We start from the raw sequence: 26134 nt of genomic DNA on the forward strand, positions 1-26134 counted from the left end.
TCCTGACACAGGCGTGAGGCCCCGGCTCCCGCTCTTCGGCTGGAGGAACCGTGCGCCCCGCAGACGCCTCATCTGAGGAGCGAAGTGACCTTCCGTGACAGCAGGCAACAATTCCAAAGGTTTATTTCCATTTAACCTGACGTCACACGATGTAACAAAAAAGGGACTCACAAAATGTTTTAAAACAGACGGAGGGCGGCGCACTGTCTCTCGGAGAACAGGCCACACAACCACAGGCAGCGTTCACGGCTGGGGCCCCAGGTCCCACTTGGGACACACACACGCACACACAGGGGCACACAGGGCGGCCACAGGACAGGGCACACCGGGATGCCAGGCGGGGGCCCAGCCGTGGCGCCAGCTTCTCAGAGGCTGGGCTGCGGTAGCCGCAAAGCAATAAATACTAACGTGGGACATGCAGCAGGGAGGGACGGAGTCACGGGCGGTGACAACACAGACGCGGCACGGGGATTCTGTCTTCTGAGTCCAAGCACAGTGGCGATATTTCAAGTATTGCAAAGAAAAACACGTGTATCTGTGTCTGTGTCATGTGACCTCTGAACACCTTGCTCTGGGTGCCACGGACCCACGTCTGCCTCCTGTGGACTCCCCGGGGTACATTCAAGTAGATTCAGGCAGAGCTGAGCCACAGAGGCTACACAGGCCCCAGCCTGTGCCTGTCCTGGGAGCTGGAGGGGGCCTCTCCCCACCCCCTCCAACAAGGACTGCCTGCCATGGCAGGAGGGGCGAGGCTGCCCCCAGGTCCGTAGTGACCCGTGACGAGCAGGCATCTTGACACCAATCTGACAGCTAGAGCTCGGCGGGGGAGGGTCTTGCATGTTGGTGTGTGTGTTGTGCCTGTCCACCATGTCAGATGTGGGATGAGTGCTGTCCACCTGCCTAACGTGTCCCCTGGGCAGGACAGCGGGTGCACACAGCCACAGTCACGCCCTCACACACGCACCTACACGCAGTCACACACACACACGCAGCCAGTACCGTCTGCCCCCACGGTAAGGCCAAGGCCCAACTCTGTCCCTGTCCCTGCCTTTCAAAAACAATGCCTTAAATGTTTGCAAGTTTTCTTCTTTAAAGAAAAAATCAGCTTAAAAAAATGAGACACGGCCTGGGGGGAAGGCAGATGGCGACCTCCGTGGCCAGGGCGGGAGCTCGGAGCTTCACCCGGTCTGCCGCCGCACACCGCACCCGGGCCAGGACCGCACTTGCTCACGGAGCCGCGTGCACACGCACACGCGTGTGAGGAAGCAGACACACACCTCGCAAGGCCGCAGCCAGACAGCAGATCCTGCCCCTCGGTCCGTGTGGTGGGACCAGTCTCCATCTGCATAAAGTGCTCGGGTGACTGACAAAGCCGGGCGGGCGGTCTCTGAGGGAGGGGGTCCTGGAGAAGAGGAGGCCGAGCCCCTCTCCCGGGGCAGAGCGACCAGGCAGCGAGGCCGTGAGGACAAGCTCTCTTTGGCATGGAGTCAGCGGTGCTGTCTCAAGGCCTTGAACTGTCCGGGGGGTCTTGGCAGGTGGCAGGGTCCCCGTGTCCCACCTGCCCCCCGGGCGCCCCTGCCTGGCGGGAAGGTTCCGGGAGTCCGGCCACAGAGGGAAGCAGCGCTCCGAGCACTCGCAGTCCTCCATGGCCAGGAAGCCTCCCGCTCTGGCTCCGTCGGGGGCCTCAGCACCATCCAGCAGCCCTGGGGCCGGCAGGCTTGTCCCGGCAGGTCCAGCCAGCACACGGAGCCCATCCCGCGGGGCTCGGGCATGGCGAGCTAGCCGGGCTCCGGGTGGTCAGGCACCAATGCCGGTCAGCAGAGCCGAGAGTCTCCGCTCGATGCACAGTTTGCCTGCAGGAGGAGGAGGAGGAGGCGGCGGCGGCGTGAGGCGGGAGCCCCGCTGGGCCCGCCCCCACGGGCTGCCAGACTCACACTTGGCGATGTTCTCGATGTCGGCCTGGTCAGACAGCAGCTGCTGCAGCCCCTCCAGGAGCAGCAGGGCCTTGTGGTAGCGTGGCACGCAGCCCTCACGGTGCTGGAACATCTCGTCCAGGGCGGCCGACTGCACCTGCGGGGAAGGCAGGGGCTGGGCCGGATGCTGTGTGTCGGGATACTCCTGTGTCGGGATGCTATGTGTCGGGGTGCTCCTGTGTCAGGATGCTGTGTGTCGGGATGCCATGTGTCAGGATGCTATGTGTCGGGATACTCCTGTGTCGGGATGCTATGTGTCGGGATGCTGTGTGTCGGGGTGCTCCTGTGTCGGGATGCTATGTGTCGGGATGCTTTGTGTTGGGATGCTGTGTGTCGGGGTACTATGTGTCAGGATGCTGTGTCGGGATGCTATGTGTCGGGGTGCTCCTGTGTCGGGATGCTGTGTGTCGGGATACTCCTGTGTCGGGATGCTATGTGTCGGGATGCTTTGTGTCGGGATGCTATGTGTCGGGATGCCATGTGTCGGGATGCTATGTGTCAGGATGCCATGTGTCGGGATGCTATGTGTCGGGATGCCATGTGTCAGGATGCCATGTGTCGGGATGCCATGTGTCAGGATGCCATGTGTCGGGATGCTATGTGTCGGGATGCTATGTGTCGGGATGCCATGTGTCGGGATGCCGTGTGTCGGGGTGCTATGTGTCGGGATGCTATGTGTCGGGATGCCATGTGTCGGGATGCCATGTGTCGGGATGCCATGTGTCGGGATGCCATGTGTCAGGATGCCATGTGTCGGGATGCCATGTGTCGGGATGCTATGTGTCGGGATGCCATGTGTCGGGATGCTATGTGTCGGGGTGCTATGTGTCGGGATGCTATGTGTCGGGATGCTCCTGTGTCAGGATGCCATGTGTCGGGATGCTCCTGTGTTGGGGTGCTATGTGTCAGGATGCTATGTGTCAGGATGCTATGTGTCGGGATGCCATGTGTCAGGATGCCATGTGTCGGGATGCTATGTGTCGGGATGCTCCTGTGTCAGGATGCCATGTGTCGGGATGCCATGTGTCGGGATGCTCCTGTGTCAGGAGTGCACAGGAGCCGTGCAGGAGCCCTGGCAGAGGTGACTGTGGGTGACCACAGGCTCAACGGCAGCCACTCCTGCCTGAGCAGGAAGTGGAGCAGTCAGACTTCGCCCTGCACGTCACTTTGGGCTGGATCTCATGCCAAGAGAGTGACCCTCAGTGTAGGGGCTGCAGACCGGGGCCCAGGTCTCACCTCAACTGGGGACACTGAGCTGGGAGGTAGGGGCATGGGTGCAAGCTGCCTGGGCTGCAGCTCTGCGGTGGACAGAGGCACAGGGCCCAGTGCCAAGCGCCCTGCAGGGCCGAATGCAGCCCCTCCTTAGGCGTGCTGGCTCTGGAGTTTGAGACCCCACGGGGACAGTACTGTCCCAGGAGTGACAGCCTCACACCCGTCAGGGCCCTGGCTCATGCAGCAGACCTGGGGACCCCAGCAGCTGGGGACCCTCTCGCCCCCGTGTACCATCTGCACGGCGTGGCTGAAGATGAGCTTCTCGGCGGTGATGCTGTGGACGCGGTCCAGCAGTCGCTGTTTGTCCAGGAAGAAGCGCTGCAGCCGCAGGCGCAGGCCCTGGCAGGACACCACGCTGGCCTTGTACAGCGCGTTCAGCTTGCGCACCACTGTGGGCAAGTCCTGAGGTCAGCCCAGGCCCTCGGCAGGGGGCCGGTGTGACCGCGGGCAGGGGAGGGGACCAGACACGGGGCTCGGGTCAGGAGAACAGCACACCCAGTGGGGCCTGCCGGGCCCAGTAGGGTAGAAGGTTTTTGAGATGTGTCCCCTCTTGCCCCCTACACTCTCTCCAGCCCTTAGCAACCAGCCGGCTCCGTACCATGTCCCAGGGTCACCGTGTGAGATCACATCCTCTGTGCTCTGTACCGGAGCCATACCTCAGGGCCTTTGCACTTGCCCTCCCAGGTGGTCTCCCAGCCAGCCCAAGGGCCCTATCACCCTCCTCCTACTCACTGCCACCTGACTGCTCTCCCACACCCAGCGTCCAGGGGCTCCTAGGGTGGGCTGGGTCTGCTCTCCCTCACCTTGCTTCACGGTAGACGACAGGCAGAGCTTGCCGGCCCGGATCTGGTCTATGGCTGTCTGCAGGCCAGCAGACAACAGCTCGGCCACCTTCAGGTACAACACCAGCTGCTCTGCAAAGCTAGAGGGGGCAGGAGGGGCAGAGTCAGCAGAGCCGGCCCCCAGGCCAGCACCCCCACCCCACCCCCACCCCCTGAAATCAGCAGTGGCCCAGGCCAGCGCCCCCGCAGTCACCCACCCCCACTCGCGGCTCAGCAGGCTGATCTGGTCGGCCACCATGCTCTCCTGCAGCTGGAACTCGGGGGCCCCGGCCGCCTCGCTGGCGCTGCCCTTCAGGGCGGCGATCTCCAGGACGTGCTGGACGAAGACCAGTGTGAAGCGCAGGCCGTGCAGGATCTCCGTGTGCTCTTGCTGCGGGGAGCGCGGGCGAGTGGCGGGACCGTCCCTCCTGCCGGCAGGCAGCCTCGCCCCACCCCGCCCCCCAGCCCAGCGCTCACCTCCATGAGCGTCTCCTCAGGGAGGTCAGGGGCTTCAAAGGTCACAGCCCCCTCCAGGTTGGCGGCAATGGGGTCGGCAAAGCTGCAGCAGTGGCCAGGGGCCGGCAGTTCTGGAGCAGCCTCGCCGCAGGCCCCGGCCACCAGGGGGCGCGTGGAGGAGCCGGCAGGGCCCACTGCGGACAGACGGCAGGTGAGGGCGCCCGCCACAGACCTGTCCCCACCCTATCTCGGCACTTCACCCCCGCAGCCGGGACCCTGCGACAGTAACCGGGCCTCAGAACGCCTCCCATCTGCAGGAGGCGGGGGCACGGACTGAGGCTGAATGGGTGAAGTGGGGACCTGAGCAGGCGGCTCGCAGAGCGCAGGGCAGCCACCACCCTGCTGCACACGTGGCAGGACCCGGCACTCGGAAAGCCCACCAGCACAGGACAGCCTACCAGGGCAGCTGGGCATGGGGCTGGGTGTCCCTGGGGCAGGGGCTGCAACCACACTTTTCACCTGACCTATTTTTGCCGATCCAGGCCGACCCCCACTCCACAGACGGGAAGACTGAGCAGGGATTTCTGACGTGTGCACCCCGCTTCCTCCATCTGTCCCTGCTGACAGCCACGGCCAGCGACTGCCGAGTCGAGGCTCCCCAGGGTGTTGCGGCCAACAGGCCCTCACCTGAGAAGGCTGCAGTGCGTGGGCCCTGGGGCGGCGTGGTCCCGCTTGGGGGAGAGCCCACGGTGAATACCACCGGCGCCGGGCTGCTGGCCCCGCCAGCACGAGCTCCTGGGTGCAGGTTCCCTCCGAAGCCAGCAGAGGGCGCTGCGGAAAAAGGTGCTCAGGGGCCGGTCCTTTCTTCACCCCATAGCCGACACCTGGTTCCCACAGCCCAGATGCCCACCAGTGTCCATGGGCTTCTCCTGCAGGCTGTCTGTGCTGCCCCAGTCCGAGGCCTGCGTCCCAAACGCTGCCCTGAGCAGCAGGTCGGTGAGGCGGCTGGTGCTGAAGGACCTGTGGGAGGTGGCGCCAAGTGGCCTGGGTGCCCATCGGGCAGGTGGGTGGCAGGAGCTGGGGGCCTCCCTCCACAACACGACCCCCCTGGGTACCTGCACCGGGCCAGGCACCACGGCGCCTATCTTACAGATGGGCAGGGCAGGGCGGGGCCTCAGGGCAAGCCAAGTGCAGGCCTGGGTCTCCCCAGCCTCCTAGGAGTACGACACAAGCCAACTCACCGGCCGACGGGGCCCCTGGCATCCTCTGTGGGCCGCAGGCCAGGGCCCAGCTGCTGCCCCTGGAAGGGCCCCACCTCTGAGAGGTCGGGCAGTGTCCGGTTCCGTGGGGGCGTCATCACCACGCCCTGCCGGGCCAGGAGGGTCAGCAGGTTCTGGGAGCTGGGGGTCTTGGGGAAGTCGAAGGAGGGCATGGCCTGGCGAAGGCAGGGGTGGAGCTGAGAACGGCCCCGGCTGGCGTGGCAGCCTCAGCATCAGGGCGGGGAGGCGCTGGCACTAGGTCTGCGTTTACAACATGGCTCCTCCCAGGGACAGTGTGTGGCCCAGGGGCAGCAGGTCCCGCCCGGCCCCAGAGGACCAGCACTCACACGTACAGCACCTAACACAACACATGCACAGCACACTTCATACATGTACACTTGTAACACAACACATACGCTTACGTGCCTACGGCTCACATGCGTATGTGTGAATGTTACACAAAACACCGCGGGCATGGGCCCTGCCCTCACAGCACTGGGAAGTGGCCACTGTTCTGGGGCCCATTCTGCAGACAGGGAAACTGAGGCAGGGAGATGGGAGTTACACCACTCCCCTGTGGTGACCCGCAGCCTGGTGCTGCCACAGTCCCACAATGCACAGCAGAGCAGGGCAGCCTAGGAGCCTCAATGGGCAGGACATGGGACGCTGGTCAAGGTGAGACTAGCCACGTGTCCCCACCCCACCAGGCCTCTGCCCGGGGGGTCAAGGCCGCCAGGCCCTTTGACAAAGGGAACACTGCACTTCTAGGCACTGTGGGGTACAGGCCTTGCAAGCCCCAGGCGGCCCTGCCCCGGCCTACTGCAGGGAGACGCAGGGGCACGCGGTGAGCGCCAGGGTGCAGCGACTGGCTGTGCTGATCCATGCAGCAGCCGAGTCTCCACCCTGCCCCTGGCTCCCTGACCGGCTCGGAGCCTGGGCCACATAGGAGGCCCGGTGGCCCGAGCTCAGACCCAGGCCAGTTGAGGGAAAAGGGCAACCCAGCCATCTCCTTGCCGGGGCTCTGTGCCCCAGACTCGTCCCCACACTGTTACCTTGGTGGGGGAGCCCAGGATGGGGGGCAAGGGGTTCCTCTGCAGGAAGTCGGGCAGCTTGGGCGAGCCGCGCAGGGGCCGGCAGGACTGCAGACCGTGGGACGGCTGGGGAGGGCTGGCCTGCGGGGGGCTGAAGGCCATGCCCAGCGGGTCCGTGGGTGGCTTGGGCAGCTTGGGGCGGACGACGTGCAGGTCAGACAGGTTGGGGGCGCTGTGCAGGCGATAGCCCAGGCCGGTGGAGCGGGGCGAGTGCTCGGGAGCAGAGGAGCCTGGGGACGGGATGCACTTCATTACCACACTCCGGGCCACCAAGAGGACAGCAGGTCTGGCTACTGCCAGAGACCACCAACACGCACAAGGCCTCGGGACAGCCGGGCCCTGCTGCCACCCCACCACCACAGGCACCCAAGGCCGTACGCCCGACGCCTCACCTCTTTTTCTTTTTTCTAATTTGAGAGGCAGAGAGAGACCACCAATCTGCTGGCTCACTCCCCCGAGCGCCTGCAGTGGCCCCCTCCAACCAAGTGGGGACCTCACTCCAGCTCTCCACGTGGGCGGCAGAGACCCAGCTGCTGGAGCCATCCTGCCTCCCCAGCGTCTGCAGTCACGGGAAGCTGGGGCCAAGCCCAGGCCATGCGATGAGGGATGTGGGTGTCACCGCAAGGACAAATGTCCACCCCACCCCCATTCTCCATCTTGCACAAGGGAAAGGGTGGTGAGGCCTGCCACGCCCCAGGGCCACACCGCTGCAGAGTACACTGGACGTGGCCCTGCAGCTGGGCTGTGACCCCCAGGTTTTTGTGCCGGTCACGCCCATCTCATCAAATCCCCAACTTCTTAACTTGGAAGAAATCAGCTGAGCACAGAAAGACAGTCCCAGGCAAGGGAGGCCAGCCCAGTTCCTCTGTCCACATGCCCAGCTCAAAGCCTGCAGCTGTACCTACCTGGACAGGGCACCTGCCTGGACACGGGACATACCTGGACGCGGGGACCTGCCAGTCCGCATCTCAGCTGCTTGTGGGGAGGGAGCCCTGCTCCAGCCCAGCCGCTCAGGGATGGCTCCGACTGGGGGGAACGAGGGGCCGCCAGTGTGAAGACAGAAATGGCAGGCTCCTCCCCGCCCCCAGCCCTGGGAGACCGCAGGCTCACCTTGCGGAGACGGTGTGTAGGGTCGGCCCCCACCCAGGGACAACTTCCTGGCCAGGAGGGCTCCGTCGGCGTGGGCTGGGGGCGAGGGGCTGGCCCTGGCCAAGCTCAGAGGGCTGGTGCTGCCTGACCTGCGAATGGCAGGAGACCTGGAGGAGGACCTGTAGCAGGGCGGGCACAAGGAGGTGAGCCCCCCACTCCCCGCTCGACTGTGGGCACCCTCCCCCCAAGGTCACAGTCCCTGCAGATAACCACAGCCCAGGCGGCCTTTGTGCATCAGCGTGTGTCGCCGAAATCTGCCAAAATTAACGTCGTCTTTGCAAACTCGCGAGGTTATGCTGCTATTCACCAGGAAAGCCAGAAGAACCCCACAGGTCCACCAAGAGAACGGTGCTGCAGAATCAGGCAGTGTGCCCGGGCCCTGCACTCACCGGGGTGTCTGGTGCTGGGTGGGGGACTGCAGGTTCTGCTCGATGCGCTGGTAGTTGTGCACCTGAGTAGGCACTGGGATGGGGACAGAGGCACCACACCTGCTGCTGGCGAACGGGCCAGCCCGGCTGTGTGGAGAGAGGGGGCATGGGCACAGGGACACAGCATGAGCCCAGGCCCGGACACGCCAGGGTAAGTGGAGTGGTGGCCACTCGGGTCCCAGTCACCAGGTAGCTGGCCCTCCACCCTGGGCGCCCAGGCTGCAGCCAGCCACTGGCAGCAGTGAGTAGGTCTGTAGGCGGTCCCAGACCCACCCAACCCCAGATCGTGGGGCCATCTGTGGAGGCGTGGTGTCCAGGCAGGTGTGAGGGAGCTAGGGCCTCTGGGCACAATGTCCCTGGCCTGGCTCTGCCTCAGCTTGGTGGTCTCAACTGGGAAGCAACCCAGACACAGGCTCAGAGATTAGCCCACAGCCCACCCTGCCCAGCCTGCTCACCCTGAGGGGCTGGGGGTGCTGCTGCATGGGGGGGATGGAGAAGGAGTCCGGCCGTGGCTGTCCAGGCCAGCAGAGGCCACCAGCGAGCTCCTGGGGACGGAAGGGACAGATGGGGGCGTCTTCGGGCCGAGCACTCAGACCCGGACCATCCCCTGTCCCGAGTGTGGCACCTGTGTCCTTCCCAAACCTCCCGACCCCAGCCCCTGACGATCACCCTCCCTTGCCCTGAACAGAGGGCTGGGGGCTCACCCACTGTACAGCAGGCTGTCCGGCAGGGGCTTGGCACCAGCCGCCTCAGCCACCAGGTCACCTGTGGAAGAAGCACACATCTGGCCTGGTCATCTGCTGCACTGTCACTCCCTGAGCTCCCACAGTTGGGTCCACAGGTCCTCTCCTCCTCAGATGGGGGGCTCCTGGTAGGGCGGCCACTGGCTCACGTGTCACATGGGGCACACAGCACAGGCGGTAAGGTCCTGGCTACACTGGCCTGCCCCACGCAGGGCACCATGTCCCCCACCTGGGTCTGCTCACGTCCCTTCTCCTGTTTATACCCAACAGACTGGCCAACTCCAGGAGGGGTGACCACAGCCCCCACTCTGGTCCCATCCCACTCAGAACACCCAGGTTCCTGCCCCTGAAGTGGCTCTGCCCTGAGGCCCGGCCCCATCAGGAATCCTCTTCCTGTCTGGTGAGGCTGGGCTCGGAACTCGCCACCCTCATTGCCATTGCGTAGCCTGTACACGCCCAGGGGCCCAGCCTTGAGGTCTCGGGTGGCTGGGGACAGAGGCGGAAGGCCCAGAGCACAGGGTCAGGACAGCTGCTGTGGCCCCAGTCACTCTCGGGAGGGCAGGTCCAAACGCACAGCAGTGACCGGGGGAGGCAGATGGGGGCACTGTTAACAGAGCCAGCAGAGTTGAGGGCCAGTCCATGGGAGCAGCAGGAGCAGGCCCCGCACAGGGCCAGAGACCATCTGCTGACCACTGCTGACTCCAGCAGGGTTTGGCCTGAGCAGGCCCAGCCAGGCTCACACAGACAAAGCTCCTGACTGTCCACGGCGGACACAGGGTCTGCACGGCACACGTGCAACATGCACCCACGTGTGGGGTCCATCCAACATGCCTGCTGCACCCCCCCACAAGCACCTGGAGCGAGTCTGCCCCCAGCAGGGCCCTGACCTGGAAACTGGGCGGGGACCATGACGAAGTCGTCCGTGTCGCAGGAGTCCTTGCTGCTGCCGCCTGAATCTCGCGAGCCGTGCAGGAAGCCGGCGGCCGCGGCCGGGGAGGTGAGCGTCTTCTGTAGCGGGGGCATCTCCCCCAGGGACTGGGGGTCAGGACGGAGCCGGTGAGTGGGGGCCCAGGGGCCCCAAGAGTTTGAGGGGCGAGTTCCGCCTCTTCTCGGCCTCAGGAAGTCCAGGGCCCAGCGTACTTCCCAGGAAGATGGCCATCTGGCCCTGACCTCACAGGGACGCTCACCTAACCCATGAGATGCCAGTTTGGGGACAGTAGCTTCCTGACCCTGGCCATGTCGGGGGCCCTGCCCCGCGGCCAGTGCTGCACTAGGCACTCAGGACACGGAGGAGTGAGGCCCAGGTCCCAGAACCCACGTGTCCAGCCACTGCTCCAGGGCAGCTCTGCTGAGGGCCCCACCCCCCACATCTCAGCCATCTCTTAGCTCAGACCCAGGCACAGCGCAGAGATCACGGAACCTTTCCCAGGCCCAGGGCACGTGTACAGACCCCACCCTTCGAGTCACCCCAAGGCAGGCCACTGCTCCCCAGCCCTGTGACTCAAAGGGCAGACGAGGGGTGCTGGAGCACAGGTGCCAACAGGGGAGGCCCCAGGAACCAGCCCCTCCCACAGGCAGTGCCAGCATCCATGCACACGGAGCGAACGCTGCCAGGGATGCCCACAAGGGCAAGGGGTGAGCGCCCGGCTCAAGGGCCACGTAAGTCAACGAGCGAGGCGGGGACTCACCGGTGGGGAAGCCAGATGGGAGGTGGAGCTGCTGCTGGAGCTGCTGCCAGACCCTGAGCTCGGGTACGAGGGCACAGGCACGGGCGGGGCTGGGAGAGGGAGCTGTGGGTCAGTCTGCAGAGCCTTCTCCGGACCCCCAGCCCCGGCCTGTGCTCAGGGCAGCGGTCGCACGGCCTGCACTGCCCCGGAGGTAGAGCGTGAGCACCGGGATCTGCACCAACCCTCGGCAGCCCCCTCCACGTCACTGCCACCACGACGAAACCAGCTGGCAGCCGTCCCCAGGCAGCACAGCCCTCCGCCCACTGCACCCGGGACACCCCGCGGGCTGCCCCCCCCACTCCAGCACGCGCCGAGGCAGGACGGGTACGGCCACACGGCCCACACGGGACTCACACTTCTTGACCGAGGCGCTGGCGTCGAGGAAAGGGTGACGGAAGAACTCATCTGCAGGAGAAGCAGCGGCGCCTCAGAGGGGCCCCCCCTGGGCGGCAGGGGGCTGGGCCGGGGCTCCTGTCTCGATGGCACCCCCGCCTCGCCCACCAACACAGGTGTTCCCAGCGCCGGCCCCGCCCAAGCCAGGCTTCAGCCTTGCCGCTGGGAGAAGCCTGCGCTCAGCCAGTGGCCAGGTTGGGGGTGCAGGTGCATGGGACCAAGCCAGCTGGGCCCTCGCCCCACAAGTAAGTGCTGCACAGACGGATGAGGCAGGGGGTGCCTGTCGGCTACGGCCGCCTGGGGCCTGCACTCACCGAAGTCCATGCGTTCTCTATGGTTGCGCTGCAGCAGGGCCAGGAGCAGCTGCCTGAGGGGGGCTGAGGTCTCGCGGGGGATGCTGAGGGGTCAGGACAAGACAGGGCTCACCAGGGAGCCTGGGGCACAGAGCCCTCCACGGGGAGCGGGGCGGGTGCTTACGTGGGGACCAGCGTCTTGTTCTTCTCGTAAAACAGGCGGAGGTCCTGGGGGCTGCTGGCCTGGAGGGGAGCACAGCTTCAGCACCCCAGCTGCCCCGGCCCACCTCCCACCGCGCTGCTGGCCTGGTGGGGAGCACAGCTTCAGCCCCAGCTGCCCCGGCCCACCTCCCACCGCGCTGCTGGCCTGGTGGGGAGCACAGCTTCAGCACCCCAGCTGCCCCGGCCCACCTCCCACCGCGCTGCTGGCCTGGTGGGGAGCACAGCTTCAGCCCCAGCTGCCCCGGCCCACCTCCCACCGCGCTGCTGGCCTGGTGGGGAGCACAGCTTCAGCACCCCAGCTGCCCCGGCCCACCTCCCACCGCGCTGCTGGCCTGGTGGGGAGCACAGCTTCAGCCCCAGCTGCCCCGGCCCACCTCCCACCACGCCGTAGACGAGCAGGACCGTGGTCTGGTCTCCAGCGGCCCTCAGCCGGCACGCTGCCTCCACACTTCTCCCCTCCTAGCCCCTCCCCAGCCACACAGGGCGGCCGGGTGGGCCAGAGGGAGGCATCGTGCCTCCCTGCCACCCAAGGCAGCAGGGGTCTGACGCCAGTGCTTGGCTGCTTTTCATGACTGATGGGTATCCTGCCCCAGAAAGGAGCCTGAGACAGTAGTGCCTGCTGGAGACCTGGCCAAGAGCCTCGAGGGCTCACACCCAGGACCACAGGGGGCAGTCAGAATGGGTCATGGCCAGTACACCCAGGACCACAGGGGGCAGTCAGAATGGGCCATGGCCAGTACAGGGTCCCTGCAGGAAGCACAGTCCTGGGTCCTCCGGGGCTCAGGGTAATCCCCCCACGCAGGGGCCTAGGGGCACTGGGAAGGGAGGTGGGGGCCAGGAGCCTGTTCCCCCACATGCGCACATGAGGTGGGCTGACCAGTGGGGACGAGGCCCATGGGGGACACTGCCCTGGGGTTGGTCCTGCCCACTCACCCACACCCTTACTGACCGCCCCTAACCAGGACTCCCACCTGGAAGGGCGCCTTCCCCGTCAGGCACTGGTAAACGATGGTGCCGATGCTCCACAGGTCTGCCTTCCCGTCGTAGTGCTGGGACATGATCACCTCCGGGGCCTGTGGGCGTGAGAAACAGCTCAGCGCTACAGCAAACAGCAGACACCTCACACACTGACCAAGGAGCAGGTGCCAGCCACACAGCAACCAATCCGAACAGAGACCCACCCGACTCGAGCCAATCAGAGCAGACACCTGCCAGTCTCCAACCAATTAGAGCAAATGGCAGCCATGTTACCAGCTAATCAGAACAGATGCCAGTCATGCCCCACAATTAAGACACCTGTTGGCAGCAGCCAATCAGAGCAGGCAACGGTCAAGCACCAGTCAGGCACCCACTCATCAAGCAGACGCACAGGAAACAAGTTCAGCCCCACGCTGCCGGCTGCAGCGAGGCCACAGAAGGGCTCCGCCGTGGACTCGTGGGCTGGCGTGCCAGGGCCACGTACCATGTACATGGGGGAGCCGCAGAGCGTGGCCGCCATCATGTTGCTCTGGAGGTAGCGCGCGAACCCGAAGTCAGCTGCAGGAGAGACACGGTGAGGAGGCGGAGCCCAGGCCGGCAGAGCGGCAGGCGCCCGCGCCACGGGCCTCACCGATCTTGACGCGGATGTTGTTGGGGTTGGCACGGCGCCCCCCGGGGTTGGACAGCAGGATGTTCTGGGGCTTCAGGTCGCGGTGGATGATGCCTTTGCTGTGCAGCAGCCGCATGGCGCCGGCGATCTGCTGCAGGAACAGCCGGATGGTGTCCTCGCTCAGCGTCCGCATGGCTGCGGGGAGAGGCGGGCTCAGGCTTGCCCCGTAGGGACACCCCGAGTCCAGAGGGGTGTGGCCTGGTCCTCCCTGCCACAGGGACCCCCAGCCCAGCAGGAAGCAGGCAGACCTTCACCACAAACCAGTAACCACGAGGGACCACGTGCACCCGTGACCTGCAAGCCGGCAAGGCAGGCCCTCCACCCTGGTCTCTGGCTGTCACCCTCCCCTGACATCAACCCCAACTGCCACTACTCTGTCCACCACGGCGTGTCATGGCCGCCCCTGGCTCTAACTAGCCTGCTCTTGCCCATGGCAAACACCAGCATGGCCGCGCTTCGAGGGGTCCCCAGGGTCCAAGCCCGCTGCGGCCTTCAGTGAGACAAGGCCTGGACCTATGAACCTGAGGCAGGGCCAAGGTCACAGCACAGCTATGGGCTCGGGGGCGGGGGAGCTGCTCTGGCCCGCAGAAGCCAACCAGGGGCCAGGCCCTGGGGGCTGCAAGGAAAACACAAGGGGCCAGCAGCAGAGACAGGCAGAGAAATTGACACAGGCCCCCACACGCCACACAGACCCAGTCACACAGCATACAGCACAGACACACACATATCTCACAGTCACACACATACAGATATACACATCTCACAGACCCAGTCTCACACACACACACACATATACACACAGCACAGAGACACAGACACACAGACCCAGTCACACAGCATACAGCACACACAGACACACAGCACAGACACAGACACACAGACCCAGTCACACAGCACACACAGACACACACATATCTCACAGTCACACACATACAGATATACACATCTCACAGACCCAGTCTCACACACACACACACACACACAGCACAGAGACACAGACACACAGACCCAGTCACACAGCATACAGCACACACACATATCTCACAGTCACACACATACAGATATATACATCTCACAGACCCAGTCTCACTCACACACACACACACACACACACCAACACACCACAGAGGCCAACAGTCGCAGAGACACATACTGATCTCCCACTACTATCCGCACACCCCCGGCCTCTGTTCAGAGCCAGGCTCACCCCAGCCTCAGTGCTGGGTGCCCTATTCCTGCCCCAGGTCTCCAGCCCCTCCTCCGGGATACGGAGGCTCCCACAGCAGGGAGGCAGCTGTGGCGCAGGCCCACACACAACACAGGCACGAGAATGGATGTGTGGCCAGTGTTAGAATTAACCTCGAGGCCAGCTTGTGGACAAGTGCCCTGGGCCTCCAAGCTCCTCCTCTCCAAGGGCAGGTGGTGCCCAAGGCTGGCCTGGGACCAACCTGACACCTGCGCAGCCTGGAGGCAGGCCAGGGACCGCCTGGTCACTGAAGGTCAAGGGCTCAGCAGGCAGCGTGGCAGCCACGGGGGAAGAAAGCACTCAGTGAGCAGGCAGAGCCCAGCATGGTGTAGCCACGTGGGCAGCCAGGTGTGGCTGGCAGCAGAGTGCCCAGGGCCATGGGCCTGAGGGCCAGTACCCTCAGCCTGCACCAGGCCTCACCCTGGGGCACCTTGGCCCACCCCGCACACCACAGCACAGGCAGAGCTCTCTGCTGGCTCCCTGCACTGCCTGCTCTCCCACTGCCAGCTCTGGAGCCCCAGGCCAGCAGGCTCCACCTGCCCACTGACCTGGATTCCTAATCCCAACCTGCTGGACTCCCCACCCCAGGACTGGTGCTGGGTCTGCAAATGTGCACCCCCAAATCCACGCGGACTCCTCGTCCTGCAGCAATGGACTCAGAGGGGCCCTATGGCAGGGAACAGGCCGACAGGACCGCTGCCTTGTGAGGGGCCCGTGGGCACGTGTCTGTCCCTTTAGCCACGTGAGGACAAAGCAGCATCGCACAGGTGCAGGCAGTCAGTCTGTGTTGACAACCAACCTGGTCTGTTTGGTCACTCCGTCCTCCCAGACGCTGGGCCAAGCCCCTGGAATTGTCTCTGACCATGTCTGCACCGGCTCTAACCAGATACCCTCACTGCCACCAAGGCTCTGCTGGCACCTCCAGCCTGGACAGTCATGAGCCCCTACCCACAACACAAGGGTCCCCCACCTGTCCTTCCTGGCACCTGCCCTTTAGCCTCCCTGCTCTGTGGCTGTGTCCCCTGTACCCAGCCGGCCACACACTCAACCCCACCACTCAGAAAACTGCAGGCCCACCCCCTGCATGGCCGCCTGCCAGGGCACTCGCTCCCTCCCACGACACCGTCACTTACACATCTGGTTCACACCAACCCCCGCCCCAACCTGTGAGAACAGATCGCTGGGCATAGTGCCCTCCCCAAGCAGGCGGGAGCTGCTCCAGAGCCGCTGGTGGGGACGGATCGTGGACAGCATCCCAAGACCTGAAACACCAGGGCCCCCCTTCCATCTACCCAGGGTGCTGGGCAAAGAGAAAGCCCAAATGCAAATCACCAGGGGCAGCCGGGGCCAGGCTACCTCCCAAGGGGCACCAGGGTGACCCACAGCCCACGGCAGCCTCAGGGCCCACTCACTGTGCAGGTAGTCAGCCAGGTCCCCGCCATTACAGTACTGCAAGAGAACAACACCCCATCAGGCAGTGGCCAGAGGCCCAGGATGGACCTTCCAGCCCTGCCCAGTACCCCCAGGCTCATCCCCAAGTGTGTCCAGCAACCCCGGCGAAGATGCTAACAGTGGGCACTTGTCACCCCTGCAGGCCCTCACCACAGCCCCCCTTGGTGCCCAGTGCTGTGGACATCAGCCGTGGGGCCACAGGATGCTCACCTCCATGACCAGGTAGACGGAGTTGGCCATTTCCTGCAGGTCAGAGAAGGGCTGTAAGAGGCGGAAGTGCCTCCGGCTCCCGCTGGGCACCACCCGGGGAGTAGACAAAGCCAGGCCGCCAGCCCATGGTGCTGAGCTTGCCTGCCCCACAGCCGGGAGGCAGCCCACGTGAGACACAGTGCGCGCTGGAGGTGGCGTCTGCTGTGTCTTGTGGCTATTTGGAACACGGGCTTGAGGGGCAGGACCAGAGACCAGCGGGGTGGGCTGGAGCCAGTGGGCCTCGCAGGGTGGGGCCTCCATCCTAGCTGTCACAACTCCTGGCCCAGGTGACCAGCCAGCAGGAGGGGTTCAGGTGTGTGATAGGCTCGACCCTCAGGCAGCGGGAACTGCTCCATTCCAGCTCCAGAACCAGAACCGGAACCGGAACCACAGATTACAGAGGCATCCAGCCTCCCTGACAGGCCTCGTGGAGCTTGGATGTGGCCCCTGGGCCCTAACGCCCCCAGCGCTGCTGGGCCAGCAGGGCCAGGGCAGCGTCCTACCAGCCCTGGGCTCAAACACAGCTCAGCCCAGGTGGTGCCAACCACACCCTCATCTGGGAGTCACTGCTTCCGAGTGCCTATGGATGCCGAGTGGGCGTGGCCTGCACCCGAGCCAGCTGGAAGCAGGGACTTCCCCGTAGCGCGTCCCTCACCCACATAACCAGGCAAGCCTTCCTCACCCCACTTCACAGATGTGGGTGCCGAGTCAAGGCTGGCACCCTGTGTTCCACCTCCAGGTGGGGATGTCCCAGCCGGGGAGCAAGGTCCCCTCACCCCCAGGAGTGCAGAGCACACGCTCACCCTTGGGGACAGGAGGAGGAAGCCCATCCCAGGCCCCTCTTCCTCTAGTCAGCTCCAAGGTGACTCTGGGCGGGGCTGGACCCAAACACCCCAGACTGTCTCCAGGCAGTGGCCATGAGCCACCAGGAGCTACAGGGGAGCTCCACCCAGCAGCCAGGCAGGGCCCACAGCCAGGAGCCCAGAGACCTGCCCCTCCCACCACACTCCTCGGCAAAGTGGCCCCAGGGTCCTTGCTTGCTGTCACTCAGCCCATCCCCTCACCCTGGCAGGACAGAGGACCCCAACGCCAGCTCAGCCCACAGTCCTAGGAAGCCCAGGCCTGCGTCAGAGATGCTCCGGGTAGATGGACATGGAGCTGCCGAGTGACCAGTCCCTGAGAACTCGACAAGCCTCCACCCTGCACGGCTGCATGCCTGGGCCCTGCCAGGTGAGTAGGTGGCAGGGCTGCAACCTCACAGAGAATGGTTTGGCAGGGAGGCTGGGAGGCCGAGACAGGGCCTAGGGAAGGAGGGCACTGTCCACAAAGGCAGGCCTCTGCCCACCCTACCCAGGAGTCCCTGGCAGGCTCTGCATGCCCCGCCCAAGTGAGGCAGGCCAGCTGTTGGGGAGAGATAATCCTGGCACCAGGGACAGGCACCTGGTGGTCAGGCAGGAGACCCAAGGCTAGGGCAGCAAGGAGAGAGATGGGGCCCGGAAACGCCTTCAGAGACCACACATGCCCCAGGCCCCTGCAGCGCACTGTCCACACCTGCCTCGCCCGAGCACCAGGGGCAGGCACCTGGTGGTCAGGCAGGAGACCCAAGGCTAGGGCAGCAAGGAGAGAGATGGGGCCCGGAAACGCCTTCAGAGACCACACACGCCCCAGGCCCCTGCAGCGCACTGTCCACACCTGCCTCGCCCGAGCACCAGGGGCAGGCACCTGGTGGTCAGGCAGGAGACCCAAGGCTAGGGCAGCAAGGAGAGAGATGGGGCCCGGAAACGCCTTCAGAGACCACACACGCCCCAGGCCCCTGCAGCGCACTGTCCACACCTGCCTCGCCCGAGCACCAGGGGCAGGCACCCAACTGGACAGACCAGAGAGGCTGCCTCCCCTTGTGCTGGGAGATACTCTGCAGTGGCAGAGCTCACTGGCCCTGCCCTCCAGGGTCCCAAACCCACCCAGGGGGCTAGGACTGACCAGGACAAGGATGTGGTGCCGATGACAGAGGCTGCGCTGGACCGGCAGGAACGCCAGGCGAAGATAGTGTGGGCACAGGAGCCCTGCACCGCCTCACCTGGGGCACCGTGAGCCCCACCCACCCACAGCAGCCTCCTCCCACACAGAAAGGCAAGGCTCCTGGGAGCACGCCTGCCACAAGCTGTCACCTGCCCACAGAACTCTGGTGCCACCCCCACCTGCTGCCCCTGCCACCCAGGCCACTTGGGTCTCACTTGTGTACACAGCCTGTCTCTCTCCATCCACCTCACTGATGCTGGAGGCCCCCGGCCATGGCCTTGCCCATTGAGACTCACCTTCCCAGAGGGGCCCCTGCCCCCACCCCACCGTGCTGGCCTGCCTCACAGCTCCCTGAAACCACGGTGGGTGTGTCCCAGGCTCACGGCTGCCAGTGGCTCCATCCTTGTCTCTCAGCTGCTCACCCCTGCCCAGTCTGCCACCCCACAGCCTCCCCCAGGCACAGGACCTGGGGCAGCGGGGCTGGGGGCCACCTCACCACAGAGCACGGGGGCCTAAGGATCCCACACACATCTTCCCACCACCCTGAGGTAGACGGCAGCTGCGGACAGCGCCCACTGTGGGCCTGTCTCCCCACCCGCGAGCTGGATCCTCGGAAGCCCACAGGCCAGTCCCAAGCCAGGTGACCGGGATGCTCGTGAGCACACTGTGTCCACTGGGCTGTGGCAGGGCCAGGCCAGCTGCTCTGCGTCTCATCCCATGTGTCCGCCTCACCCTTCCAGAGGTGGGGACAGCGAGAAGGCAGAACCAAGCGTCGCAGCAGCAGCTCCCCTGGGCCCCCATGCCATGCTGGGCTTCCCCAGCTCTCCCTACGACCTGCACTCTCGGGCTCCTAGGGCAACAGGGGCCACAGCTGTCCACCCCACAGGACCCACCAGAAGCCAGACACTTCAGGCCCCACTGCCGCCAGCCCCTGCAGGGCCAAGTTTGGTTTCACGGGCGTCCCCGGGGAGTGGGGGCCAGGCGGGCACCAGGCACCCAGCCAGTCCCCTTAGACAACCGAATGGCCAAGAAACGGCTTCACCACTTTCACCCACCCGATCGCAGAGGCCCTGGCCACGTCTCACTCGGTGGGGTGGGCAACAGCCACCAGGCGGGTCCTGCCCTTGGACCTGTGATACCCGGACACGCATGCCCAGACACAGTGAGAAGACTCGGTCTCTCAAGTGAGCACACCAGGCTCCCCACGTCATCACTCCCTCCCCCTGAGGGTAGGTCCACCCAGAAGGAACGGGGTGCAAGTCAGAACAGTCCTGGTTACTGCTGGCCCTCAGCAGAGCTGGGAAAGAAACCCCCGATGCCTGACTGCTCAGCTGGGCGGACCCTAAAGAGTAACCCCAGCCTTGTGCACCCAGGCTCTCAGGACAGGGGTGGGAGCGTAGCCTAGTGGTTAAGACGTCCACCTCCCACACAGCACTGTTGGGTTCAGTTCCTGGCTCCGGCTTCAGCTTCCTAATAGACACCCTGGTAGGTGTCTGAGTCTCTGCCACCCACGTGGGAGACACGGACTGAGCTCCCGGCCCCAGCCTTGGCCAGAGCTGTTGCAGTATTTGGGGAGTGAACCAAGGCATGGGAGCCTTCACTCTCTGTGACTGTCTCCCTCCCGCTCTCTGCCTCTCAAATAAACAATACAACTTGGGGCCCATGCCACCTGGGACACCAGCACCCCATATGAGTGCCGGTCCCAGTCCTGGCTGCTCCACTTCCGATCCAGCTCTCTGCTAATAGCCTGGGAAAGCAGCAGAAGATGGCCCAACTGCTTCGGTCCCTGCACCCACGTGGGAGACCCAGAAGCAGCTCCTGGCTCCTGGCTTCAGATCAGCACAGCCCCAGCTGTTGCAGCCACTTGGGGAGTGAGCCGGCAGATGAGACCTTGCTCTCCTTTCTGTTTCTCTCTAACTCCGCCTTTCAATACATAAATCTTTAAAAAAAAAAAAAAAAAAAAAGGAGCAAAGATGGCCCAAATGCTTGGATCCCTGCCACCCATGTAGGAGATGCAGATGAAGCTCCTGGCTTCTACTGGATGGAAGATCTCTCTGTCTCTCCCTCTCTCTCTGCAGCTCTGCCTTTCAAAAAATAAAAATAAAAATAAATCTTTAAACATAAAAATAAAGTAAGACTTAAAAGGGGAGCGCTAAGTCAACACCCTTGGGATGAGGCTGGCCAGGCTCGCCGCCCTCCGCACGCAGCACGGCTGGCTCCAGAGGCCAGAGTCACAGGGAGCCTGGCACGGGCATCTGGGCACGTAGGAGGCCACCTCACCCCACCCCTGGGCACACTAAGGTGCTTTGCTTAATAGGATCCCTCTGCCAATCCCAGTCCTGTCTGCTGATCCCGGGCTGGGCCTGGAGGGCGGGCACAGACCCAGTTAACTCTTCCAGAGCCGGCCTTCTGGGTCCCAGGAGGCAGCAAAAGCCACAGCTGGGGCCTGGACAGAGCCACCCTGCCCCCGAAGCCCTGTGTTTCTGGACAGCTCCCAAAAGGGAAGAGATGCTGGCCCCACCCTGAGGAGGAAGCCCTGCTGCTGCCCATTGTGCACCGGCCCCTGCTCCTGGCCACCAGCTTCCCTCTCTGCCCCTCCCTCTTCTCTGACCAGGGTTCTACCAGGGAGCTCAGCAGCAGGGGGCTGGGTGCTGCTGGGCCCAGTGCTAGGGAGTGTAGCCCCTGAGAGCCTGTGGGAGCCAGGTAGACACACCCTACACATGCCTCCCCAAACCTGCTTGTAGTAGCGCTGTCCAGATGGACCTGCACCCCAGGGAGCAGTCCCACAACACGACACCACACAGCCACACAAGGGCACCAGCAGCCACCCACAGAAGCCCTGAGCACCCCAGATGTAAGGCAGAGCCTCCGCTCCGAAAGCTGAAGACTGGCAGGCACCCTGGTGTCGGCAGCCAGGTTCCGCCAGGAGGCGAGAACAGCAGGGCAGTGGCCACCACTGGAGGACCAGCAAGGAGGGCTGGGGGCCGGGCTCCCGGGGGCAGCCACGCCCGTGCCCACTTCACAGTAAGGAATGCTTCTTGTTTCACAACTTAAAAGTGAGGCGGGGGGCGGGAGAGGCTAAAACAATGCCACATAAAACAGTGTGGTAGGAGCCTCCCAGAGCCTGCCGCCAAGACCATCCCAGGCCTCATCTGAGCTCAGCCCAGCCCCCACCACAGTCTGGAGGGCACCAAGAGCTAGCACAGGTGTCCACCAGCAGCTGACAACCCACAGGAAGCAAGGCTGTGGGAGGTGTCACCCCTCTTCCCCGGGGACACTGGAAGCCCCCAGCACCTGTGCACGTAGCAAGGTAGGTGACACAGAAAAGAGAGCAAGGGACTGACTTCCCAGGCACCACGCGGGCCTGCCGTTCCCGTTCAATATGGCTGACCAAACCAACCTAACACAGTGAGAACAAAACCCCCCACCTCAACAGACAAGAGACCACCTCGGCACCTCCAGGGCTTCCGGCACAGCGAATACTCAGGTGTCAACCCCGCGTGGGTGGGGAAGGGAGGCACCAGGAGCCTCCTCGCCCAAACTCACAGACAGGCTGTGTGGCTCCAGTCCTAGCAGTCAGGGAGACCCTGACCCAGCAGGGATGCCGCTCCCCACCCCGCACACGGCCCTGCTGCACAGGCCCAGCCGGCAGCAATGTGGGGGGCTGTGGCTGAGGGACCATGTTGCCTCCGGGAGGATCTCGGACAACGGCTCCCGGGAACACACCCTACTACAGATCTGCGTTCTGGCAGGTTGGGCCGCAGTCTGTGACGCCAGCATCCCACATGCGCAGCACCAGTTCTGATCCCGCTGCTCCATTTCTGGTCCAGCTCCCTGAGGACGGCCCGTGTGCTCGGGATGCTGCACCCACGCAGTAGGCTCGGGTAAAGCTCCTAACTTCAGCCTGGGGAGTCAACCAGTGGATCGAGGATCTCTCTCTCTCTCTCTCTCTCTCTCTCGTAACTCTGCCTTTCAAACAAATATTTATTTATTTATTTACTTATTTTTTTGACAGGCAGAGTGGATAGTGAGAGAAAGAGACAGAGAGAAAGGTCTTCCTTTTTGCTGTTGGTTCACCCTCCAATGGCCGCTGCGGCCAGCGCATTGAGCTGATCCGAAGCCAGGAGCCAGGTGCTTCTCCTGGTCTCCCATGCGGGTGCAGGGCCCAAGGACTTGGGCCATCCTCCACTGCCTTCCCGGGCCTGGAAGAGGGACAACCGGGACAGAATCTGGTGCCCCAACCGGGACTAGAACCTGGTGTGCCGGCACCGCAAGGCGGAGGATGAGCCTGTTAAGCCACGGTGCCGGCCTCAAACAAATATTTTTAAGAACAAATCTTTCTACAGACTGACAGCTGGCACAGTGGAGTGAAGGCACAGTCTCAACCACACGGCCTGGTGATGGCCCAGGGGACCACACACATCCTGTGAGCAGGGGTCCACCTTTGCTCGTGCACAGGACCCCACAGTCTACGTGGCAGGAAGAGGTGCAGTCGGGACACACCGTCCCTGTACAGCAGAGCCAGGGCCGCCTGGGGGGCTCAGCACGGTCTGGCTCAGAACCACTGTGCCCACGGCAACTGAGAAGGCGCAACCCTTCTGGTGCGGATTGAGACGAAAGAGAACTTTCTCCAAGATACATGCTTATGGGGAGAAGGGCCACAGTGTGGAACAGCCGCTGGGGCAGATCCGGGGGCAACCTATGGCGGCGCCTGAGGGCAGCAGCAGACACCATAAGGGCTGGGGGCCCCCAGGATGACTTGTGACCTGTACTGCTCGGGGTTTTCTTTTCTTGGTCAAATCATGTTACCAATTTTTAAAAGCAAATCCGTTTTTTCTGGAGCCTGGTGTCTGGGTCAGCCCAAAGCTTTAAGGACACAGGGAACAATCCCCAGGTCCCAGGGTGGGACCCCAGGCCGTCCAGGGAGGCGCTGGCTGGCACTTCTCAGCCCGTCCTGAGTGGGGGCAGCCAGTGTCGCGAACGCTGGGGGAGGTGGCAGATGCTCGGAGCCAGGTGTGTGGCCCACCTGGGACACAGCAAGGTCTGCAGAGGTGTCATGGAGGCAGCCACTGGGAGCCCAGCACGGAGGGAACACGGGGGAGGGGGGGGTAAGGCAAGCGGAGGGTGCTCGAGGGGGTCCAGGTCCCACACGTGCAGATGCCAAGAGGCTTCAGAGAATGGAGAGGGGAGAGAAAAACAGCAGTGAAGAGGGTGGAGAGGGAGAGGGAAGGGAGGAGAGGAGGGCGGGGAGGCGGCTTCCTGGACCCAGAACACGATGTCTCCACTGGGTTCCAGGTACTCGCTGTCACTCTGGACCTGGGCCCTCCCCACGTCACCCCATGACACGCCACAGCCCCCAAGGCCATAGCACACTGGACAGCTAGGGAGGGAGGGAGGGAGGGGAGGAAGGAGGGAGGCGGCCGGCTGGGAACTTCCCTCAGCCAGGGCTGGTCCCGTGGCCTCAGTAAACAGCTTTCAAAACCATTAGTCAGCACTTTGACTGGCAGATCTGCGCCTCAGGTTCCTGGTCCCCAAGCCGGGCATCTAGGGTCCCTGATCTCTGCCTGCTGCTGCCGCGCCCAGGGGCTGGGGGACAGCACGGCAGGCAGGCCAGCTCCTCGGTCTGCCTGCTGTCCAGGGCCAGCCAGACCTGGGGTGGCCTCATCGACAGCAGACAGCGGGTGGCTGCTCCGTGCCCAGCCCCCGCTGCCAGCAAGAAGGAATCTCCTGCAGCCCCTCCCCCAGGCTGACGCAGCGAGAGGCCAGCCAATGCCAGGCCACCGGAGCAATGTCAACAAAACCACCACCAGCCAGACAGGTGGGCCAGCCGGGGGCCGCTGACAGGCAGTCGGGGCTACGACTGGTTGGGACTCCGGGTGGGGGTACCCACCACCAGCCACGCTGCTGTCAGCCCACCCGTTGTCCTGTCCCCCCCCCAATCGCCCGCTCAGGCAGCCGGACAAGCTGGGAGCTCGCCAATACAGCAAGGGGAAGCCAGGCCACAGACCTGGGCTGGTGATGGGGTGTCTGGGGTCCCACAAGGTCTCAGAACTAGCTCGGCCAGAGACACACCACGTCTACAGCCAATGCCCAACTTCTCCCACCCGCGAAGGACACAGGCCCGCGACCCCCCATGACTGACCAGGGCCTTGGGCGCCTGGCTGCCCGGGGCTGAGGCCCGGGTGAGCAGCCCTCCTACCCTACCCCCACCCCCAGCAGCCCGGTGGCTCACCTGGAAGTCATATAATGCCACAATGTTTTCATGTTTCAGTTCCTAGGAGAGAAACCCAGGTTCCCGGTGAGCTAGAGGGAGGGAGGCCGGCGGGACTGGCCCTCACCCTGTCTCCCGGCTGCTGCCCGGCCAGTCCGCTCACCTTTAGGATTTTAATCTCCTTCCCCAACAGCGTCTGGGACTTGGCAAGGTTCTTCTTGTTAATGCACTTGACTGCGACCTCTAGGTCATGCTTCTGAAACCCAGAGGGGGACCCTTCAGGGCGGGGCTATCCCGGGGCTGACCCCAGGCCTGGGACACACAGGTGACCCGCGCCGTCCCGGAGAGCTCTCGGGGCGGAACTCCACCTCCGGAGGAGGCGGCCCAGGGAGCTCCTTTGGGGGAAGGGTCCCCCGGCTGGGGGTGCCCCCGGTCCCAGGGCGGGCCGCACGCGCCGGGGCTCACCTCCCGGTGGCGGCCCTTGAACACCACCGCGAAGGCGCCGTGGCCGATCAGGTCCTTGCGGGAGAACTCGAACTTGCCCACGGTCTCGACGCCGCCGCGGCCGGGCTCCATGGCGCGCGCGGGCCGGGGGCGCGGGCCCGGGCGCGCGGGACTCAGGCGGAGGCTCGGGCCGGGGCCCGCGGGCCGGGGGCGCGGGGCCGGGCGCGCGGGGCCGGGCGCGGGCGCATCGCCGGGGCCGCGCGCCCCATCGGGCAGGCCGGGGCCGGGTCCCAGCCCCGCGGGCCGACGAGGCCGGGGGAGCGCTCCTTCTGCGGGCTCGCCGCGGCGCTGCGGATGCGAATCCGAGTCCAAAGCCGACTCCGGCTGAGGCCCCGGCTCCAACTCGGGCTCGGACTAACACTCCAGCTCGGGCTCCGACCCCGGCCGGGAAACAAAAGAGCTGCGGCGCTCGGGCCTCTGAGCCCCAGACGCCAGCGCAGCCGCACTGCGCGCCGGGCCGGGAGGCGGGGCCTTGGGGAGGCGGGACCTCGAGGAGGCGGGGCCTGCGGCCGGCCCGGCCTAGTGGGTGCCGGGGCGGGAGAGGGGGCGGGGACTGGCGAGGGCGGTGCCTCCAGGAGGCGGGGTCTGGAGACCGGCGGGACAGGCGTGCGTCGGGGCGGGGCCTTCAGTGGGCGGAGCTAGAAGGACGGGCGGGGCCAGTCTGTTGTGGGCGGAGCTAAGTCGGGGCCGCGGAGCCAGCGGCCGGGCGTGGGCCCTGGGTGCCTGTCTGGGCGCCGCCCGCCGGGTTTCCTTCCGCGGCCCGCAGACACGGGCGGTGGCTTCTCCCCTCCCTGGTCTCCGGAGAGACGGCAGTAGTACCTGGGGCGTGGCGTGTGCGCCCAGGGACCGGGTCGCGGTGGGGCGGGTCACAGCGCATGCGTTTCTGTCCGGCTGTAGGCGGGACCGGCTGCACCGAAACCTGGGAGGCGGCGCAGGTCCGCCGGGTCGCGGCCGGTGCCGGGCGGTCCGAGGCCTTAA

General features: G+C 64.7%; 1 protein-coding gene across 2 annotated transcripts; it reads right to left on the reverse strand.

Moving 5' to 3' along the window:
• Window positions 1–106: 106 nt before the first annotated feature.
• ULK1 (unc-51 like autophagy activating kinase 1) lies at window positions 107–25247 on the reverse strand. 2 transcript variants are annotated; one of them, XM_062182639.1, is made up of 28 exons: window positions 25118–25247; window positions 24816–24905; window positions 24674–24715; window positions 16384–16416; window positions 16134–16170; window positions 13437–13610; window positions 13290–13363; window positions 12799–12900; window positions 11790–11848; window positions 11627–11709; window positions 11274–11324; window positions 10881–10969; window positions 10080–10227; window positions 9154–9214; window positions 8905–8994; window positions 8411–8536; window positions 7983–8140; window positions 7812–7898; window positions 6834–7102; window positions 5764–5957; window positions 5433–5542; window positions 5210–5353; window positions 4544–4716; window positions 4285–4457; window positions 4049–4167; window positions 3477–3634; window positions 1935–2070; window positions 107–1853 (listed from the first exon to the last, which is right to left on the reverse strand). In XM_062182639.1, the coding sequence occupies exons 1-28, from the start codon at window positions 25226–25228 to the stop codon at window positions 1798–1800; spliced, it is 3147 nt and encodes a 1048-aa protein (XP_062038623.1). In that variant the 5' UTR covers window positions 25229–25247; the 3' UTR covers window positions 107–1797. The 2 variants fall into 2 exon arrangements, with proteins under 2 accessions (XP_062038623.1, XP_062038622.1); XM_062182638.1 differs by having other exon boundaries at window positions 24816–24908.
• Between the last annotated feature and the right edge of the window lie 887 nt (window positions 25248–26134).

The sequence above is a fragment of the Lepus europaeus genome, chromosome 23 (genome assembly GCF_033115175.1).
Source record: "Lepus europaeus isolate LE1 chromosome 23, mLepTim1.pri, whole genome shotgun sequence".
In the NCBI taxonomy this organism is placed as follows: Eukaryota; Metazoa; Chordata; class Mammalia; order Lagomorpha; family Leporidae; genus Lepus; species Lepus europaeus.

Coding starts and splice junctions, on each gene's coding strand:
- ULK1 (XM_062182638.1), bottom strand. CDS start 25,228: ATGGAGCCCGGCCGCGGCGGCGTCGAGACCGTGGGCAAGTTCGAGTTC. Junction 24,909..25,117: donor TCAAGGGCCGCCACCGGGAG/GTGAGCCCCGGC, acceptor TCTGGGTTTCAG/AAGCATGACCTAGAGGTCGC. Junction 7,103..7,811: donor TGGCAGGTCCCCGCGTCCAG/GTATGTCCCGTG, acceptor TCCCGTCCCCAG/GCTCCTCTGCTCCCGAGCAC.